We start from the raw sequence: 22,899 nt of genomic DNA, 5'->3' as shown, positions 1-22,899 counted from the left end.
GACAAAACACAAACAAAAATACAGGAACCTTCCCGGACTCCCTAAACCAAAAACAGTGAATAAATTTCCTCTTCCCAAAATAAATGTCAGCAACACCCCTACTACTGGTGAATGCACAAACATAGAGTGAAATTATCTACAAATTTAATGTTACAATAATGTTGTAAAAATCCAAATAACTTTACAGATCTTCATTGTAAAGGGTTTAAACAATGTTTTTCATGCATGTTCGATTAACCATAATCAATTAATTAACATGCACCTGTGGAATGGTCGTTAAGACCTTAACAGCTTACAGAAAGTAGGCATTTAAGGTCACAGTTCTAAAAACGCAGGACACTAAAGAGACTTGTCTACCGACTGTGAAAAACACCCAAAGAAAGATGCCCAGGGTCCCTGCTCATCTGCGTGAACGTGCATTAGGCATGCTGCAGGGAGGCATGAGGACCGCTGATGTGGCTAGGGCGATAAATCGCCATGTCCGCACCGTGAGACGCCTAAGACGGCGCTACGGGGAGACGGGAAGGACGGCTGATCATCCTCGCGGTGGAAGACCACGTGTAACAACACCTGCACAGGATGGGTACATCCGAATATCACACCTGCGTGACAGGTACAGGATGGCCACAACAACTGGCCGAGTCACACCAGGAACACACAATCCCTCCATCAGTGCTCAGACTGTCCGCAATAGGCAGTCCATGAGGAGGAGATGCACTGCAGTACTTCAAGCAGCTGGTGGCCACCAGATACTGACTGGTACTTTTGATTTTGAGCCTCCCTTCATTCAGGGACACATTGGGAAACATTTTTAGTTTATGTCTTATGGTGTTGACTCTTTTAGTGTTCATACAAATATTTACACATTAGGTTTACTGAAAGTAAAAACAGTGAAAGTCAGAGGACGGTTCTTGTTTTGCTGAGTATATATACAGTACAAGGGGCCAAGCAATAATTAAAGTCAATGGGAGGCAAAAAATCTAAACCAGAATATTATTATAGGGAATATTTAATTTTTAGTGTGTTTTATGATATTATGTGTGCATGAAAACAGGCTGTTTTCTTCCTTTGACCTCAACACGCTGTGCTATCAGCAAACACATTCCTTAGTATAATCTATGTTTAGGGTCGTAAAATTGCTGAAGACTCATAACTGCAGAACTGTTCCCAAGCTTCTGTTCTTCTTCATGTTATCTTTTATAAACATTCCAGACTAGATGTAACCGCTCCTTCAATTCAATTCAATTCAATTTTATTTGTATAGCGCTTTTAACGATTTACATCATCACAAAGCAGCTTTACACAATTAAAAGAACTAAGTTTGTATGAAATGTGAATGTGTATGAATCAAAATTATATGATTGTCCCTGATGAGCAAGCCTTGGACGACGGCGACAGTGGCAAGGAAAAACTCCCTGAGATGGTAATAGGAAGAAACCTTGAGAGGAACCAGACTCAACAGGGAACCCATCCTCATCTGGGTGATAACAGACAGCAGGGATTGATCTGCATAATAATATGCGAGACTGAAAGTTCAGTATAAGAGGAGATGTGTAAGGTTAAAGTCCAGTTTGTTCCTGGAGGCTCAGGTAGGCTGTGAAAAATTCCAGTCCTGAACTATTGAGCGACTGAAGTCACAGGTCCTCAGAGAACAGCTGTCTGCATCAGTCGAGGACAGGACCACCTTCATGGAAAAGTGGAACCAACCCCAGTCACCACACGCATCCCAGGCAGACCACACGGGGTATCCATGTGATGAGATCTCCAACCAGAAGCAGGACTCCATGATGAGTTAGAGAGGTCCAGCGGGCAGAGGGGGTCTGGATCACTGGCAGCTCAGGAACGACATGTATAGCTCGACAGAGAGATAGGTAGATGAACAAGGAGAGAGGGAGAGAGAGAGAGAGAGAGAGAGAGAGGAGAGAGCAGAAAAGGAGAGAGCAAAGAGATGGAGAAATAACAGTCAGGTCTGGTCACAGTCGAACAATGTAAAAAGTGAATGTATATTAACTGTAGAGTGCAAGCAGAGACTCCGGCAGGACTAACTATGACAGCATAACTAAAAGAGAGGAGCCAGAAGGAAACACAGACATGAGGGGGAACTGAGATGTAAAGCAAACAATCACCTCACCGTCAACAAACCTGAGTGATCAATGAGAGTGAGGAAGACAGCATCCAAACATACCAGTTCACCATAATACTCTACGTCCATGAGTCCCCCAGATCTGCTCCTTTACCTAAGGCTAATCTATTTATAAAAATGCTTGGCTAAATAAATAGGTTTTTAGCCTGGACTTAAACACTGAGACTGTGTCTGAGTCCCGAACACTATTTGGAAGACTATTCCATAACTTTGTGGCTTTGTAAGAAAAAGCTCTGCCCCCTGCTGTAGTTTTAATAATACGCGGTACTGACAAGCAGCCTGCATCCTTTGATCGAAGTAGGCGTGGCGGATTATAAGACACTAGCAGTTCGCTCAGGTACTGCGGCGCGAAACCATTTAATGCTTTATATGTCAAGAGTAGTATTTTAAAATCGATGCGAAATTTCACAGGAAACCAATGCAATGTAGATAAGATAGGGGTTATGTGCTCATATCTTCTGGTTCAAGTGAGGACTCTCGCTGCTGCATTCTGGACTAATTGAAGCTTGTTTAAGCACCTAGTTGAACAACCAGACAGTAAGGAGTTACAATAATCCAACCTAGACGTGATAAAAGGATGAACTAGTTTTTCTGCATCGTTTAGTGACAATATATTTCTTATCTTGGCAATATTCCTGAGGTGAAAGAATGCTATCCTGGTAATATTATCTACATGTGCTTCAAATGAAAGGCTGGAATCTATAATCACACCAAGGTCTTTCACTGTTGCATTTGATGGAACAGAAAGGCCATTTAAAATCACAGTGTGATCAGAAAGCTTACTTCTAGCTGCTTGTGGTCCTATGACTAGAACTTCTGTATCAGGATTAAGCAGAAGGAAATTAATTAACATCCAATCTCTTATGTCCTGCACACATTGCTCAACTTTAGTAAGCTGGTTTTTCTCATCTGGTTTTGCTGAAACGTATACTTGTGTGTCATCAGCATGACAATGAAAACTAATACCATGTTTACGAATTATTTTGCCTAGAGGAAGCATGTAAAGGGAAAAAAGCAGTGGGCCTAAAACTGAACTCTGTGGAACACCAAACTCAACTTGAGAACATGAGGAATGGTCACCATCTAAATCTACAAACTGATAACGATCAGTCAAATAGGATCTGAGCCATAAAAGGGCCGTTCCCTTAATTCCTACTACATTTTCTAATCTGTGAAGGAGAATACTATGATCAATAGTGTCAAAAGCTGCACTGAGGTCGAGTAACACAAGTATAGTGACACAACCCTGATCAGAGGCCATTTACTACTTTAACGAGTGCTGTCTCTGTGCTGTGATGAGGCCTAAATCCTGACTGATACAATTTATGTATGCTATTCCTATGTAGATATGAACATAGCTGTTGTGATACTACCTTTTCCAGAATTTTAGAGATAAACAGGAGGTTTGATATCGGCCTGTAATTGGAAAGCTGACAGGGGTCAAGGTCAGGTTTTTTGATTAGTGGTTTAATAACTGCTAATTTAAGGGATTTAGGAACATACCCACTGCTGAGTGAACAGTTAATTACTTTTAACAGGGGTTCTGTTATTGCTGGAACTATCTGCTTGAGAAAATGTGTCGGTATCAGATCTAATTCACAAGTTGACGATTTTGAAGAGGAGATGAGTGAAATTAGTTCACTCGCTTCAAGGGGAGTAAAGTATTCTAGGTTCTGATGTGATGTGATTAATTTATCATCTGTATCACTTAAATTGTCTGGTTTTAAAGCCTGAATTTTTTGCCTAATATTTATGATTTTGTTATTGAAAAAGTTCATGAAATCCTCACTACTGTATGTTGTTGTTGTGGAGATTTCTGCAGTGGTCTTGTTTTTAGTTAATTTAGCTATGGTATTAAATAAAAATCTAGGATTATTTTTGTTATTTTCTATAAAAGTGGAGAGATACATTGACCTAGCAGCACTGAGAGCTCTTCTATAGTTCAGGATGCTCTCCTTCCATGCTATTTGGAAAACTAACTATTTAGTTTGACGCCATTTGCGTTCTAATTTCCGAGCGGTTTGTTTTAGAGTGCGTGTGTGATCGTTATACCAGGGAGCGAGTTTCTTATCTCTAATAATTTTTCTTTTAACTGGAGATACATTATCTAAGCTATGACGAAGTGTTGACTCTAGATAATCAGCGCTTGATCGAGTTCTGTGAAATCAGATGGCGATCCAATCAAAGTTGATAACTCTGGAAGATTATCGATAAAGCTCTGTGTGGTATTTGATGTGAATGTACGTTTAAGGCGGTAGCGCGGTGCTGTGCGTACATTATTACTATGAGATACTTTAATCGAGACAAGACAGTGATCTGATATAACTTCAGACTGTGGAATTGTAATTATGTTTCTTATACCCAATCCGAAGGATAATATTAAGTCCAAAGTGTGACCTGCTTTATGAGTGGGTCCTACTACACACTGATTTACTCCTACTGAGTCCAGTATGGACATAAATGCTGTTCTCAGAGGGTCTTCTGGATTCTAAAAATGAATATTAAAATCTCCAGCAATTAACACTTTGTCTACAGAAACAACAAGGTTCGAAAGGAAATCTGCAAATTCACAGAGAAATTCAGAGTACGGCCCTGGGGGTCTGTAAATGATGATTAGCGGAATCGTCTGAGCTGACTTTATGTTACTAAAGAGAATTTCAAATGCATTAAATTTGTGTCTGTGTTTTTGTATAATAGTCAGATTATCATTGTGAATAACTGCGACGCCTCCTCCTCTACCAGTTAACCGAGGCTGGTGTATGTAGCTGTATCCAGGAGGACTAGCTTCATTTAGAGCTACATACTCGTCCTGTTTAATCCAGGTTTCTGTTAAACAGAGTATATCAAACTCCTGATCTGTGATAATTTCATTAATAATAACTGCTTTAGATGCGAGAGATCTAATATTTAACAGTCCTAGCTTCAGATCAGAGGTACCGGCTGCGCATTCAGTCTGATCTGAGTTTGTGGTCTTTATGTTAATTAAATTACTAAAACAGACTTTCTGAGTCTTTCTAAATTAGTTTTTAGCTCGGGGAACAGACACAGTCTCAATACAGTGAACCCTGAGTGACGACTCTATGCAGCTAGCAGACGGTTGGTTTAACCTGTCTATCTGCTCCGAGGTTTCACTATATATATATATATTTAAAACTGAAACACTGGCCAATTTAATGTTGGATGTTTCATCCAGATTGTTTGTGCTGCGCTGTCCACTGGGCTACGCAGATGTTTGTTCTGCCCAGGGCGGCTCAATCGGGTGCTTGAAGCGGTTTCATCCCACTTTTGAAGTGTTTGGCTTCCCATAACAAACACATACAGCGACCAACATCTTGCGGGTCGTAATAATGGCCAGGCGCTTGCTTTATAAGAATCTGATGGCATTTTGTTATTGTGAATTTAGCGCGTTTGTTCTCCCAGTCCATCAATCACTCAGTGCAGTAGTTTACGGGGTGCTATTTTTTTCTTTCCCGTTGCATTATTTTTATTATTTTTCAATTTAGTTCATTTTTTGTTACGAAGTAGCAAATATGATTTAAAATGTAGCGAAGTATTAACAAAACATACTGTAAAGCCTTATGGCAGTGGCGTAGTGACACAGGCACAGACACGGGGGGTTTTATTTATGAGTGTTTGTATTTCAGTGGTTAGGGATGAGAGCAGGGCAGGAGTGCAGGGACGGGGAGGAGGGGGGAGAAAAGATAACTGGGGTGACATGGTTCACTGCGGGGGAGCGTCATCGTCCTCCCACGGGGGCCAGTAGCAGGGCTCTAGAGGGGGAGCGCCGTGCGAGCATACAGGGAGAACGGCCGAGCTACGGCACTTAGTCCTCCGGGGCGGTTTCGCACGGGACTCCGCAGGGCCCTCGGAATCTGTAAAAAGTGAGAGAGAGAGAGAGAGAGAGAGAGAGAGAAACAACGACAAAAACATACATTAGTAGTGAAGTCTCTATTCTCGTATTTTTCTACCCGCCGCCCTGGAGTTCCGTTCTCCTTTTATAGTTGCCGGGTACTCCAGGGCGGTGAATGGAAATGGACGACCGGCTTTGCACGGTTCTGGCGGTCTCAAGTAACGCAAGTAAATGTAAGTTGTTACTTTTTCATATTTTGGGCAAAACTCATAAAAATTGGCAGACAGGTTGGAATCTGCTGCCATTAGGATACCTGAGAGTGCATAGCTCATACACACTTGCACATATACACATAAAACCCAGTACATATTTAGAGCTCATTGAGCTGAACAACTTTTACTGCATGTCATGGGCTCAACTCAACAGGAGGTCAATTATTGTGGGTTGTTCGATTTTGATCTACTCCTCCTACTGTAGGACCTCATCATAGTGTGATGTTTTTTTTTTCAGCACCTGCAGTCTATTCTACACACATACACATCACAAATGTTAACACACACACACACACACACACACACACACACGCACGCACGCACACACAAATGACAAACAGGTTGTGCAGTGCACCCCGGGTGGCAATGGCACAGGGTGCTTAGGCCAGTACATTGTTGCTTGCAACTATTATTATTATTATTATTATTATTATTATATTATATATTACTATAATTGTGTACTGTTCACTATGCAAATTCATGCTTTTTATGGTATTTACTATATTACACTATTGTTTATAAACGAAATAGCAATAAAGTTGCTGCTTTACTATTTAGTCTGTCCCCCATTCACCATTAATACATTGATGCACAGTGTGTTCTGACTCTTTTGTATCACAACCAGCAAATAATTTGTGGATTACTTTTAGTATGTCCTGACCACTGCAGACTGGGAACATCCCACATGACCTGCTGTTCTGAAGTTACTCTGAAGTTATGTTGACAGCATGCCAGGGCAAATTGCAAAGTTCTTGAAAAAGAAGGGTTAACACTGCAAATATTGACTCTTTGTATAAACTAAATATAATTGTCAATAAAGGCCTTTCCATTCATCCATTCAGGAACCTTTGTGGTCCAATCAGGGATCTTGGAGGCCATTGGTGACCACTGTATTTATTCTCATTTTTGTATGACCGTGGTTGGACCTCCACTCAAAATTCACATTCACACACCACAGGCATGTCTTTGGACTGTGGGAGGAAACCAGAGACCCTAAAGAGAACCCATCAAGCACACACAGACCCAACGTGGGAATCGAACCTAGGACCTGTAGGTGCACAGCAACAGTGCATTAAGCCACTTTGCCACCAATAAAAGACTTTGACATTTATGACATGCTTGGAAATATACTTCAGTGTACCATAGTAACATCTGACAAAATGATCTAAGAACATTGAAGAAGCAGATTTTGTGAAAATTAATATTTGTGTCAAAATGTTTGGCCACGGGTGTACACTGCAGTCTTGTGCTTTGTTTTGGTTTACGGAACAGTCATGCCAAGACAGACATTGCGGACGTGCTGACATTTGAGCCAGTGGCCAGTGCGGCGCCTAGGTAATGACGCGAGCGTTAAACAAACAAACAAACAAAAACGTACAGTATCGCGAGCGTCCTCGTTCCTGAAGGAACATAGATATCTATACTGACTAGATGTCACCTTGGGCCTCTAAGGATACGTCAACATCGCCGCCATCCTGGGTCGGGGATCTGAAGGACGCGCCAAAGTGTCCCTGCGTTCAGATCCACTGTGAAGACGCCGGACTTGTGTTTTATATACTGTAGCCTAATCATTTAATAATCTGTTGTAAACACTGGAAGATGTTTTCACCCTACGTACGCACGTTATGTTTGTTTTTGTGTTATATAACCATTTTACGCTGGGTCACTGTATTACAGGCTTGCTGATGTACAAAATAAACCAGTACAATTCAAATGTTTTAATTAACATGTATTTTTAAGTATGGATATCACACCATTGTAGTCATGTTGTGTGCAGTAGACTAGGCTAAGGTCAGTAACAATAGTTAATTTTAAGTTCACTGAAGTGGAAGAATAATAAACTTACACCTAGTTTTGAAGTAGATTAATATCAAAAGCTTTAATTTTCTCTGGACTCGATCATAAATACGTTAGTTGGAACAAACCAAAAAACTAAAAGAAATCATTTGAGATTTGGACGATTTATGATTTAATTTCTGCCCAGATGCAGATGTTCGGTTCCCCATCCTAACATTCTCAGGTCTGTTGGTCAGGAAGTCCATAATTGTTTGTTTTTTTCCGCTTTGTTTGTTTAACTCATGCATTTATTAATTTAAATTTTGCTTTATTATTTATCTATTTATTTGTATTTTATATTATTTATGTTTTTTTTCGTATTACTCTCAGCATCCTTGTAATTGTTTTGTGCATTGTAGAACAGTTTAATTAGTTATGTAGGTGTGTCTAAGTATTGTATTATATATGATATATCACATATTTATGATAGAACATAGATTAAGTAAAATAAATAATTAATCTATGTTCGATCATAAATATATGTCTGACATTTATAATAAACCAAACGGCTTGAAAATCGGTTGAAAATGAAGCTAATGAAGGTGATGATGTTAATCCTTGCTAGTTCTCTGCTAATGCTAACTAACACAGAGTGGGCGTGGCTTCCCCCGACACAATGACTCATGGTTCCTGTGGACAGCAGCGTCACAGGCGACGGTTACTTAGTGTACAGTTTACTCTATACTGAAGTCCATGGTTCTCATGAGCTCAGACAATCTATACTAATGTTGGATGGTATTAATATATCTGATAAAAAATGCAACAATAAACACTTTCGCCGGATCTTTCAAACTCAAAGAAGAATTACTCCGAGAGGGAAGTTTTATTGGAGACAATAATTACATACATTCAAGATATTAAATGGCATAAAGCCTGGCTTTTGCCTAATAAATACTGCATCCCTAACAAAATAAAAGATGTTCAGTTTAAGATTCTCCACAAAATTTACCCGGTAAAATTTTTGGAGGTAGAGGATAAATGTTCTTTCTGTGGTACATTAAATGAAACTCTGAGTCATGTGTTTGTTAAGTGTGAGAAAACTAAAAAATTCTTAATTCTGTTAAAAGACCACCTATTGAACCATCTTAATGTGTCCTACTTCTTTACTGTCAAAGATATAATCTTTTATTATGAAAATGCGGAAAATAAACAGCTTGAATTTGTTGTTAATTATTTTATTTTACATGCAAAATACTTTATTCATAAACAGAGAATTAAAAAGGAACAATTGTATTTCCCTCTTTTCCTTCTAGAAATGACCTCAATGTTAAATTCTCTTCAATTAATTCAGTTTAATAAGAAGAAGAATAGACTTTTAGATAATTATGATATAATTTTTTAACTGAAGTGTCTCTAGATATATCTTTTTCGAGGTTTGTACATAATTCTCATCCTCTTGTGTATTTTTTTGGATTTTTAAATCTATAGTTCCTTGTCCTTTATGTATAATTATTTGTTTTGATTAATGTTTTTTTTCTCTTTCTCTCATGTGTGTGTTGTTGTTGTTGTTATTATTGTGTTTGCTGTTATTTGTAAATGTGTTTAATATGTTCTGTATTTTTTTCTACTGGTTCAATAGATATACTGTATATCTCTATGCTGAAGCACGAGCTGTTTGAAGTGCGCCTGCGCGGCCGCTTGTTCCCGCAGGATCCCCCTCGGCACCCGTAGCTGTTGTGTTAAACACAGACGTGTACGTAGACCCATTACTAACAGGAAGTGTTTAGAAGAGTGCTGAGATGTCGTGAATATCCCGAGCTTAACTCGAATTCTATCGTCCGTTTTTTTTTTTTTTTTTTAACTAATGTCTGTAAGAGAAATGTCCAGAGAGTTACAGGTAAACGTCGAGGATCAGTCGAGCTCCACACACACTGTTACAGCCGCGAGCGACCGGAGCGCGAGCATGGCCATCGACCAGGACGGAGAGTGGGGTAAACACACACACACACACACACACACACACACTTCAGTTCAGAAAGGCTGTGAATTAGATGGTAAACCGAAGCAGTGTGTGAGCAGAGAGCCGTTGATCAGGCACATCCGGTTTGGAATCACGTGACTATCCTGTAGTCCGAACAGTTTAAAGAAGAGATGATCGGGTCCAAGCACTCTGTGCTGTCAGCCCCAGTCAGCCCCAGTCAGACCCAAACAGACCCAGACAACACGTCCCTTGTTGTTCAGCTCGATGGGGTGATGTGATGTGATGTGGTGTGATGGGATGGGATGTGATGGGATGGGATGGGATGGGATGGGATGTGGTGTGATGGGATGGGATGTGATGGGATGGGATGGGATGGGATGGGATGTGGTGTGATGGGATGGGATGGGATGGGATGTGATGTGATGTGATGGGATGTGGTGTGATGGGATGGGATGGGATGGGATGTGATGTGATGGGATGTGGTGTGATGGGATGTGGTGTGATGGGATGGGATGGGATGGGATGTGGTGGGATGGGATGGGATGTGATGGGATGTGGTGTGATGGGATGTGGTGTGATGGGATGTGGTGTGATGGGATGGGATGGGATGGGGTGTGATGGGATGTGGTGTGATGGGATGTGGTGTGATGGGATGTGGTGTGATGGGATGTGGTGTGATGGGATGTGGTGTGATGGGATGTGATGTGATGGGATGTGGTGTGATGGGATGTGGTGTGATGGGATGTGGTGTGATGGGATGGGATGTGGTGTGATGGGATGTGGTGTGATGGGATGGGATGTGGTGGGATGGGATGGGATGTGATGGGATGTGGTGTGATGGGATGTGGTGGGATGGGATGTGGTGTGATGGGATGTGGTGGGATGGGATGTGATGGGATGGGATGTGATGGGATGTGGTGTGATGGGATGTGGTGTGATGGGATGTGGTGTGATGGGATGTGGTGTGATGGGATGTGATGTGATGGGATGGGATGTGATGGGATGTGGTGTGATGGGATGTGATGTGATGGGATGTGGTGTGATGGGATGTGGTGTGATGGGATGGGATGGGATGTGGTGGGATGGGATGGGATGGGATGTGGTGTGATGGGATGGGATGGGATGTGATGGGATGTGGTGTGATGGGATGTGGTGTGATGGGATGTGATGGGATGTGGTGTGATGGGATGTGGTGTGATGGGATGTGGTGTGATGGGATGTGATGGGATGGGATGTGGTGGGATGGGATGGGATGTGGTGGGATGGGATGTGGTGTGATGTGGTGGGATGGGATGGGATGTGATGGGATGTGATGGGATGTGGTGTGATATAGAGATGTACCAGGTGTCCCATGTAACATCTCTTGCCAGGCATTCCTTCAGCGTTATTTCTGCAGGACTGTAAGTGATACACTTTGTTTGTGTTGAGCAGGAACAGGTCTGTAATCTTTTGTGAGATGTAGATGTGGTTTGTAAAGGGATGCAGGGAGATCCTGCTGATTCGGACATCTCCTGGGTGAAGCAGCCTCATTATCATCATCATCAGCACTCATAACTCTCATGTTAAACTGCTTTAGGAAATGCCTGTAAGATCTGAACATTTTCATGTGTTAGCCAGCAGTCTGGAACACTGTTACCCACCCACCACTCTTACACTCCCCAGCTGGATGGGCAGAGGGTGTTGACTAATGTTGATGGGCAGCCGTCAATCACACGCAGATCTATGTTGATGCACTGCTTCTGAGAGCAGAGTTGTAAGAGCACATGTACAGGGAGCTGAGCAAGTCCTGTGAACTGGACTTAATCAAAGGCTGATTAAAAAATAAAAATTCTGTTTAAAGAAACATGTGATGAATGATGTGGCGACAGACATGGCTCTTAGCGTTCATGAAGCCATCTTGGTGATTTAGAGTGGTGTTGGATAAACGTCGCAATCGGTGAAAGTTCACCATAAAGTGTGTTCTGCTTTGGAAAGATATCTGCATATTATGGAACTTCACTGTAAATATGTTGTAATTCTGGTAAATCTGCCGTCATCATCATCTTTATGTTCTTTTCTTGTAGATATCAGTCTGTTTGATGAGTTAGACGGCCTGGGAGATGCTGAGGAGTTGTTGCAGGCTCTCGAGAATGCAGGTTATGTAAGTCCGCATATGAGTTACATGCACACACACACACACACACACACACACACACACACACGCTTCTCTATTTCATTACAAGAATTTCCCATTTTGTAAAACAATAAGATTCTTAAACTAAAAACTACTTTAAACCGTCAAGCTGCTGAATTCTCAGCCTCTAAAGCCGATCAATCTTGCCAAAGCATTCCAGCCATGTAGCGGTGTCTTCAGCTATTGATCGTGACACGTCAGCGCCATGCCTGGCAGTGCACTCACTGTCTGCACAACATGAGATGTGGCTGTAAATGTTCTTCTTCCAGTGCACAGTGCAGCTTTGAGTCCTTCATAACATCCAAAATCCAGGAGAAGAAGAGGAGCTTTCTCCACCATTTCTCTGTGTGTCGTGATAATCAGGAAGTCACGCTGGTTCTTCAGCACCAGTTTGCATTCTCTTGCCCCCTTCTTGTCGCTGAGGCTTTCTCAGGTTGAACATGATAATCCTACAGTGACTGTCTTGTTGTTCCGACTAACAGAAAGTAAGCTTTGTTCTTTGAAGATAGTTTAAACTGGTGTTTATCCAGAGGAAGCTTGCTTGTTCAGAAATCATTTTGGGTTCCCATTTGTTTTAGCAGGTCCTCAGAAGCACAGCTTTAAAATCTTTTCTTGTGGCCAAAGAGCATTAAATTTGTTTCCCCATAATGCATTTCAACTTCCACACATATATTTTAACAGTTCATTGTGTGTGTGTGTTTGCCTGGTCTGGGTTTTATTCAAACATATGTGAATGCAGGTGAAGCGATGCTCGTGCTTTATCGACTCATTAATAACGTTTCTTAGCTCAGAACTGTTAAGTTTGAGCCTCGAGACTCGTTTACTTCTGAGTGTTGCATGCTGGTGTTGTTGATGTTCATCCTGCACACGAGAACATCATTTAAGTTTTAAAAACAGATGTTTGTTTTTTTTTCCCTTCTGGAATGCTGAGGAGAGCTGTTACGTGTGTTTTCACAGATTGGGAGCGCTTCTGATGTGAACCTGGACATGGATCTCCCAGTCTGGAGCTCAGAGGCATGGGGAGACACCAGCAGCATGTGTACAGGTAGATCTCCTGCACTCTGATGGCTTACGTTAGCAGCAGGGTCGACAAACACTCTACTGGACTTCAACAGTTATCTCATGACAATGTAACAGTAACTTAACAGGTACTGTTCATTTCTCCAGTCAGTGGGGTTCTTGTGAACTGTGCTTTATCTGTGTAACCTGCAGAGGGAGACATTTTAGCAGACTCGAGCTCTCCGACACACACCTTCAGCTCAGTGTCTTCACCGTCAGCAGAGGCCCAGTCACCATGCTCTCTATTTGTAAGTAAACTTGTGTGTGTGTGTGTGTGTGTGTGTGTGTGTGTGTGTGTGTGTGTGTGTGATTTGCAATAAGAATATCCATAAGGATATTTAACCCTCTTTACTCTGAGTGTGTTTAAAGCAAGTCATGTTCTTCAGCCATTTTACATCTCATTTGATTTGTAAATGTTGTTGATGTTACCTTTTTGCGTTTGTGAGCATTCTCTTAAGAAAAGACACCTCTACTTTTCTTTCTGTAAAGGCTTTCAGATGTACGGTACTGTGCAGTTCAAGCACTTTTCAGCTTGTCGCAGTAAAACATCTGTTCTCATTTCTATAATTTAATCTACAATGTGGGGAAATGAGGGTGGGGAGCTCAAGAGTAGGAGAAACTCAGTAATCATCACTTTTTTTTCTAACTGTAATACATTGCTTCACAGATATTTGTCTTCAGCTGAGTAACTCAGTAGAGACTTGTGCAGACCACACAGGGGCGGAACCAGATAAACCTCTTCAGGGATGTTTTAATGATCAGGGAACATTTTTTTGTGTTGTTGTAGTGTGTAGAACTGTCATGATCTGACAGCTTTAACTAGTGCTTGGGGATTTTCTCTGTTAATTCAGTTTCTCAGAAAAAATAAACAAAACAGGATGACAATGAGGTCTTCAAGCAAAAGTTTTAAAATATCACTTTAAAATCCCACGATGATCTGGAATCTGAAGTCAGAGGACTTTGTTGTCATAAACATTTATTCTATAGTCTTATCAACTTATCAGCTTATCAACAAACAAGCTGCAGTTTTATGCCTCTTTTTTTGCTTTTTTTTTTTTTAGGTCGTATGTCCCTTCATCCGTACCTTTTGTCTGCTTGTTTTTAAATGTTTGGATTTATGTGAAATTACAGTTCTAACCAGATCAAGGTCAAATATCTGAAAGTTATTTTTTAGGAGCTTTATTCCTGGTTTTATATATTTAAAGGCCATTTCTGCCTAACAAATAAATAACAAGGAGCTGCTGTTCAGTTTATTTTGTCCTCTTCCTGAGTAAGTAAAGTGAATAACTATTCACAGTTGTGAGAACATGGGTGACAACGAGAACTCCTTTTGCTGTTCCACAACTGTTAATCTGACTCTAAGCAAAAGGTCTAATATCAACAACCAAATATAATAGGTTGTATTCAATGACAAAAAACACTTAAGTTGTAGTAGACGAATCACCAGCAGTAACTCCACTTTTGGTTGGAAGTTGCGCTACTTCTGCATACACTGGGGCAAAAAAGTATTTAGTCAGCCACCAAATGTGCAAGTTAAATACTTATTTTACAGAGGAATTTTCCAATTAATTCATTGAAAATCCTACAATGTGATTTTCTGGATTTTTTTTCTTCTTATTTTGTCTCTCATAGTTGATGTATACCTATAATGAAAATTACCTCTCATCTTTTAAATGTTTTCCCAACTCAACATTTAAGTTTGCCACTAGCTGCCTTGTTTGTTTACTGTATTGGTCTGTGATGTGTAATAGCATAACCAGGAATACGATACTAACGAGCTGAAAGGTGGCACAGTGATCTGCCTATTATAGGATGAGCACTATACTATTATAGTAGAGTGGAACATACTTTAAATCAATTCCCTGCCATGCTCGTGTAAAGGGACAAGGAGAGTAGTCCAATTAAATATCCGAATGTCATTGCTGAGTTCAGAATCAGTCAAAAAAAAAAAAAAAAAAAACAGAGAGAAGCAGCTAGCGGTGGTCCTGTGCTCAGAAACAGGCCAAAATGTGTATAGGGTAAAGCACTCTGAAGCTTGGGAATTAGTGATGATGATTGACTGTTCACAGCTGTTCTAATAATAAGCATAAAACTATCTAGATGTGTGTGTGTGTGTGTGTGTGTGTGTGTGTGTGTGTGTGTGAGTATGTGAAAGAGTAAGAGGGAAATCCTTCTACTTTCTTTACCCATAAAACCCTCACACTTTCTTGTGCCTTATGAATTGTCTTCATTTTTACATTGAAGACAATTCAAGACTAGGAAGAAGGATCCGAGTGGAGTACATCGTCCTCTCTCTCGTCTTTGCCATTTTGCTTTAATTTATGCATTTATCTTTCTTGTCTTTGCTGTTGCAGGACGATGCTCCGTCTCCGCTTTCGCCTCAGTCTCAGCCCTCTCCGCTCTCCGTCTGCTCCGACTCCAGCAGCTCTGTTGACCTGCCTCCTGAGAAGAAGCTGGTCAGGAAGACCAATCAGACAAAAGGTGAAAACTCTCAGCCAATCAGTGTTGCATATTGACAATTTATACCATTCACCGACTTGTATTTGTGTCCGTGTGTATTTACATTTAGGCATTTGGAAGACTTTCTTATTAACAAAAGTGCTTTGTAGTTTCTGTCACACATTATATGTGCATTACAGCGGCATTAGGGGTTTGCGTTTGCTGGTTTTATCACTAAGTGACATTTCTATAGACCATAGACTTAGTCTATTCTCTCAAGGGTTAATGAGTGGATTAATTGTGTGATTGAGGCGGAGCTGCTCGCATTGTTCCAGTCACAGGTGGTGGAGGCCTTTGCGGGGCGGACGAAGTATAGGATCAGTGGTTGAATAGTAAAGTATAAATACTTTCCTGTTAAGAAATAATGGAAACTTAGACGATTCAATCAGTGAGCACGCCGACGAGCACGCCGACACACACACACATGATTCTTGGTACTCATCAGAGGTGGGTAGAGTAGCCAAAAAATTTACTCAAGTAAGAGTAGCTGTATTTCAAAATAATATTACTCAAGTAAGAGTAAAAAAGGATTTGGTGAAGAGATACTCAAGTAGGGCTGAGCGATAAAACGATAACGATATGTATCGCGATAGACATGTGATCGATATCAATAAAAAATGTGTTCGATAAAACGTTCGATCATTTTTATTCTTTGTCGGAAGAAAACAGAGGCTTCTTGCTAGTTTGGTTGCTGTCATGCGCACTCGCTCCGCGACCAGCACTAGGACCCTGAAGTAGTACGGTGGTCGCGATTCAGGAAGTATAAAAGGAGACAAGATGGCGCTTCACATCGCTCAGTCATTGAGTCCGCCCATGCCGTTACTGACGTTTTGCCGGATCTTATGTGATTTTGGGTCCAATTCCTGATTGAGTGTGTGTTGCTAGAACGCGGTGTTAGCTTCCCTGCTTTATTTTGTCGTTTCTCGCGGCAGCGCAACAGCCCGTTAATTCATGCCCATGCAGTGATGAGAAAGACAAACGAGTCGATGCATGTCCATTCTTTTATTTTCTGCGTTGTCAGGCGATATTACAAACTTTCAGGTGCATTCCGTACTCTAGGCTCTAGGTTCAGGCTCTATATTCCAGCTCATCTCACATTTCCGCGTTTACGCACATTAAACAGCGGGTATAATTGTGTAAACTCTTGCTCTCGCCGTGAGAGAGTTCTTACAATGACTCGCGTGGTTATCCTGCCTGTTCGCGCTATTTCCGCGTTTGAATTTACCGTCCATGCTACAAGAGCTAACTGCTAGTCTTCTGCTCCGCTTCCGGTTGCCCGTGACAGTTGCATTAACAAAGGCACTCGCTCTCTGGTAACCTAGCAACGTAGGGAGTGATACAGTAACATCAATCATGTAACAGTATCACGTCTGGTTGCGCCATGTTGTTGTCTCGTGCTGGTCTGCTGGATTCCTCTTCAAAAGCAGAAAATGCACTATTTTATTACACTTTATTAAGCATTTCTTACATTTTCTTTCATTTTGCACCTTAAATGTTAAGAGATAATTGTTAAGTGTTCATTGTGACTTTAGACTTATGTTTACATTTTAATAATTTGAGTTTTCCATGGTTTTTGACATTTCTGTCTTAATAACTGAGGGGACAATGATCACAGGAAGGTTAAGTTTAAAATAAAAATGTTTAAATGTAATATATTTTTCTCCTGGTCCTTATTTTAAATGGGTCATTAAAATATCAATAATTATAAATATCGACCGATACGAAACACTGATATCGTGATACAGTTTTCAGCCATATCGCCCAGCCCTATACTCAAGTACTGAGTAACCGTTTCAATCGCAATGTCCGATTTCTTTTTTTTATTTATTTATTTATTTTTAGAAATTATAATCATTATATATGAGTTTATACTGTGTGTGTTATCTGCTGAAGTGTGTGTCTGTTTTGGCAGATAGTGAAGGCACCGCAGTATCAAGCTGTTCTTTTTCAAGCGAAACATGCTTTGTGTATGATGCCAGGGATGCATCATATTTTTTTTTTTAAATAATAAATTTTTTACTCACTGATTGTAAACTAACCGCAAGATCCCACTAGCAGCATGGATTTATGGGCGTTCCGTAAAATCAGAGAAAGATGTGGAAACTTTTGTTTGCACATACGCAGTGAGTGTATGTACAGATGGCAATCAAGCGGTATTCTAGTTTTACCGCCGCGCCTCACGGGGGCAGCATTTGGGTTTGTGCGTTTGCTGGCTGAGTGGCGCTATATAACTATAAACCGACTCAGGCATCAGTTCATTCTCTGCAGGATTAATGAGCCGCAACCCCTTTAGAGCTGCACATAGTAGCGAATAAAAACAGGTGAAATTGTAGTTAAACGAATTCATAATCACAGTATTAAAATTACAATACAAATTTAGAATTTAAAATAAATTAATTCTAATTAGGATCGAATTTAGCAAAGTAAATGTTAACACAGTGAGGCTTTAGATTTTATCATGTGTAAGTAGAAAAGCTACGCGTGTAGTTTTTTTTTTGTCATCTTATGTTTTGTGTTCTTTAAATTTGTAGTAGATTTATTACCTGAAATTAATATAAAATGCAATTAAAACATTAAACTAATTCACAGTACTTAAATTACAGTACAAATTAAGAATTCATATTAAATATAGGCTTAGGCTATAGGTTTTGTATTTGCATCGAATAAGTAAATGTTAACACAATGAACCTTTATATTTTATCATGTGTAACACTTGTTTAGCCAGAAAACTCTGGGTGTGTATCAGAAAAAGTGGGTGAGCCACAGGTGTTGTCAGATTAATGGGCAAAAACGATATAATAAAACTATATAAGCTACATAGCCTTTATAAGACTCTACTTTTATTTAGGTGCACTCACAATGACAACAAAACGTTATGATTTTGTAAAATAATGAAAGCAAACAGGGATACAGCGCTATTCCAATACGGTGAACTTAAGCTTCCCAGAAAATGAACCGAAACTCTGTGTATACTTGTTTCACAGACGTGAAAAATATATACTTATAGAAAGTGTAATGGTTGCTTAAAAATGAACTAATGGAAAACAAATAGCAGATTATGTAATTCATATGAAAAGTGAATTATTGGCGCATACACTGCTGCGGAGATGACATTATTACCTTTATAGCCCCCTCACTTTACTTCCTTAGCTCCACCCCCGTTACAACGGCATATTCGGAGAAAGGCTCACCCGCAAGAGGCTGTGCGCGGTCCACTACACAGCAAATATATGTTAGTATATTATGGCTGAAATAAAGCGGCTCACATTGGCATAAGTTTCACACGGTGCTTATTTAGCGAGTATAAATTTGGTTTGTGTTTGTTTTATTCATCTGGGGATGACATGCGCACGTTCATCTCCGCAAAAAATGAACGGTTCTTGCGAATATTTTACATTTGCTAAAAGGCTTATTCACAACCACATTTCAGCCATTCACAGACATGCGTTGTGCTGTGTTGTTGTTTGTAATCAGAGTATTTTATGAATGTAGTGTGACTTCTGTTTTTGTACATGTTTGATACGTTTTTGGTACGTTGAGTAATTATTTGAAACTGAAGCGCTTCGTGTGGATTTATGCCATGAGTCATAAATTATACAAAGATTATTACGTTGTGTTCGGACCACTGAGCTTCTGCGGTTTCCAAAATTTACATTTGTTACCGTTTTTTAATCACTGGAATGGAAGAGATGAAAAGTTTCTTATCATACCATGCCGTATATTGGTTTTAATCACTCGATACACAACCTATGATTTTTATGCTTTATACAAATGGAATCATTTTATTTGGTTTATTATAATTTTTTTATATATATAAATTTTAAACATTCTATAAAAATACCAAAGAGAATTGTGTGTATAGAGTGATCAAAAAATACAATGTATGTTATGATGAGGAAAATTACAATTTCTTCCGTTCCATGAATTAAATACGTTAACAATGTCAGTTTTAGAATCTAGAATCCAGAAGATTTGAAATTTACACAAAATTAAGAAGAGGCCTGGATTACTGCTCTCTTCAGAAAGGCCTCAGATCCACGAGGGTCTTAAGGTGGGGAGGTGTGCATTTTAGTTTCTCTAAGACTCCGTCCACACGAAGCTGGCAACACTTTTATTTTTGCTCCCATTTTTTATAAGCTGAACTCCAAGGTCTGTAACATTTTCTTAGATTTTAATCACGATTTTGACACACACAGACATGTTTTACAGTGTGAATATGAAATGATATGAAAGGAAAACAAATAGATCTTTATTAAAGACCTGTAACATGTCTCTAAAACAGACATAAGGCAAAAAAAAAATCACCTAGTAAAGGTATAACAAATTGTCTCTAGAACAAATCTATGGCATAAAGTAAATGTGTATGTGTGTTAGGGCTGTAGCTATTGAAAATATCCGATTGCAAAAATTCTTCCACCGTGAGTGGCAGGAACGTCCAGACTATAACATATAAAATTGATATGCCTATAGAGTGTATTAGACTGATGTGGTGACAGTGTAAAGACACCCTCCGATGTTAAATTTGAGCCAACAATTGAGAGCAGTTTTAGAATGGTCGTCTAGAGGGACATAGAGGGAAGAAGTTTCGCTCCGATGGCATTTGTGAGAAAACCGTAAATCTCAATGAGGAAGACACAGGATGAAAGATTATTTGCCAAAATCCCCGTTATAAGTTAATGGGGCATATTTGGGAACCTCTTGTGCCCTGGGGGTAAAACTTATACCCATGTGTGGGGTATCTTCTGACACAGGTTGCAAACCTCTTCAAATATGGTACATTTTACGTTTCTAAAAAAATTCCTCTCTGCGCTACAATCAGTCAAAGTTGGTTTTAATGGTAAGTCTATGGGATTTTTGGGTCAAATCCCTTAGAAAAGTCATAGCACCCCATTCCCGAATAAGCCATAGGATTTGACACCTCATTCATGGGTCTACGACAAAGTTACAGAACTAAAGAGTGAAAATTTCTGGAGAAATTTTAAGTGTGCCTCTGCGACGGCCGGGTCACTCCTAATGAGCGTGGACCCCATCCACTGCGTGGTGAAGCCTTCCGGTGCATCACAGTCACGGCTGTGATGTCACAGCAGAGGCCGGTCCCAATGTTAAGTCTATGGGGACTTTTCGGGGCGTTTTTTGGGGGGGATTTTGGGTGCACCGTCCGACGGCCCCCCACCAAAAGTCATAGCACGGCATTCCCGAGCGAGCCGCACGGAACGGTGTAACATACATGAGGGTTTTCTCAAAACTTTTTGTATTACATTTAATTCAATTCAATTTTATTTGTATAAATTATATATACATGACAAACCCCTGCAAAATAAATGTGCTACAAAATAAACATTAAATGAGAATTTGTATTACGTGTCTTAATTTTCTATTAATTAATTTTGTATTCATTTGTCACGTGCCTAGGGTTAATTATAATAGGAATAATATATTTGATAATAATAACATGAAATTTTGATTATGTGTGTGTGTGTGTGGGGGGGGGCAATCCATGGCAGGGAGGCATTTTAACGCATAACACACACATTCAAATAAATAATTATACAAAAACACTACACTGTGCAACTTAATTTTCAAAACTAAAAGTTTAAAAAATTACAGCTCAGGCATAACATAAGCCTTTACTGACAATTTCTAAGATTTTCTCTTGCTTGTTTTTTCTTCTCTTGACTCGCTGATATTTTTATCGCTCCTTTCCATTTTGCAGCCGCAACAGAACGCTCCCTCAAATCAATACACAGCTAACTGTTCGTGTCTCCTCCCGCTTTGTGGGTGACGTAAGCGCTTCTTCTTCGTCAGTGATAAGTGGTGGCTTGTATCCAAAAGCGTGCTGTGTCACGCCAAACAAATAATTGCGCTAAAGCATAACGCAAGCTTTTAAAATTAATTAAAAGAAGCTTCAAAGCAGAATTTTTTTTTGGGGGGGGGGGGGGGGTGCATGCGTAACAGATGACAACCTGTCTGCCAATTTTCATAAGTTTTTGAGCATGTTAAGACCCCCAGGACCTGTCTTGAGTTAGCTTAAAGTGGGGATTGGTAATTTATTAGGTCCAAGCACTAGTGTGTGCAGGACCATCTTGATTTCCTAAGGATTCTTTTTCCTTTTTTTTTTTTCCTTTTTGGGCACCTTAACATTCTCAAAAACTCATGAAATTTGGCAGACAGGTTGGAAGGCTGTAGAGGGATTTTTGATATCTCAAACGGGACAGCCGTGAAGATGCCTTAAACTTGCAAGTGGTTAATAACTTTCTGTGTGATTATACTGAGTGACACGTTCAGGGACATCACATGGAGAAACATCACAGTGTGAGTAACAAACTCGCTTTTTTCCGGTATCCTCAGCTCTTTGCAATCACAAATATTTACACTTACACACTCGGATCTCTCTCTCTCACACTCTTTCACACACACACACACACACACACACACACACACTCACACTCGCTCATACATCACACACACATGTGGCTTAAATGATTGAGATCAAACAATTTATGGGGTGCACCCGGGGTGGCAATGGCGCAGGGTGCTTGGGCCCGCTCATCGTTGCTTGCAACTATATTTTAGTTTATATGTGTCATTAAATTTCCCTGGTTTAGCTGAGCTTGCTTTTCCCAGAGCACATTCTGTCAGTGTGGACACCAAAGCAATGCTGCAGATTTTATAATGCAGATACCACACTACAGCATTGCCCACAGTACGCTTTGTATATAATTTATATCTGTAAGCTCATATTAATGCTGATGTAATCCATTGCTTTATCCAGTCAGAATCACAGGTGTGTAAGTATTTTTTTTTTTCTTTGCAGTTAAACCTGTCTTGAGGCCAATTCACCTGAGCCCCAAAGTCTCCATTCAGCCGAAGCCCCTTATCACAGCACTTCCCATCACTCAGACTGCAGGAGCCTTGCAGACCAAAACCATCATCATCCAGCCGGTGCAGGCCACCATCGTGCCCGTGGTCAAACCTGCGCCCATCACCATCCAGCCAGCCCCCACTGCAGGTCAGGAAGCGTCTAGTCACATACCCTTATCTCCAAAAGTGTTTGTGTGTTTTACCCTCGGATCTAGACACCTCTTTTTTCACAGATGTTATGATTTTGCTAACCATTTATATAGAATATATTCATGTAGTATATAG

At 40.2% G+C, this 22,899-nt stretch overlaps 1 protein-coding gene across 1 annotated transcript in view; it reads left to right on the top strand.

Annotated features, from left to right (window-relative positions):
• The first annotated feature begins 9,783 nt into the window (after positions 1-9,783).
• The window catches only part of atf6 (activating transcription factor 6), a 44,187-nt gene continuing 31,071 nt past the window's right edge, over positions 9,784-22,899 (top strand). The window contains exons 1-6 of the mRNA XM_053484016.1: positions 9,784-10,032; positions 12,086-12,162; positions 13,153-13,240; positions 13,408-13,502; positions 15,609-15,735; positions 22,568-22,762. Coding sequence (XP_053339991.1) covers positions 9,906-10,032; positions 12,086-12,162; positions 13,153-13,240; positions 13,408-13,502; positions 15,609-15,735; positions 22,568-22,762 — 709 coding nt within the window. The 5' untranslated portion in view covers positions 9,784-9,905. The remainder of the gene's footprint in view (positions 10,033-12,085; positions 12,163-13,152; positions 13,241-13,407; positions 13,503-15,608; positions 15,736-22,567; positions 22,763-22,899) is intronic.

The sequence above is a fragment of the Clarias gariepinus genome, chromosome 23, assembly GCF_024256425.1.
Source record: "Clarias gariepinus isolate MV-2021 ecotype Netherlands chromosome 23, CGAR_prim_01v2, whole genome shotgun sequence".
Lineage (NCBI taxonomy): Eukaryota > Metazoa > Chordata > Actinopteri > Siluriformes > Clariidae > Clarias > Clarias gariepinus.
Note: the sequence above shows the minus strand (reverse complement) of the source record. Positions and strands in the feature narration are given on the sequence as shown.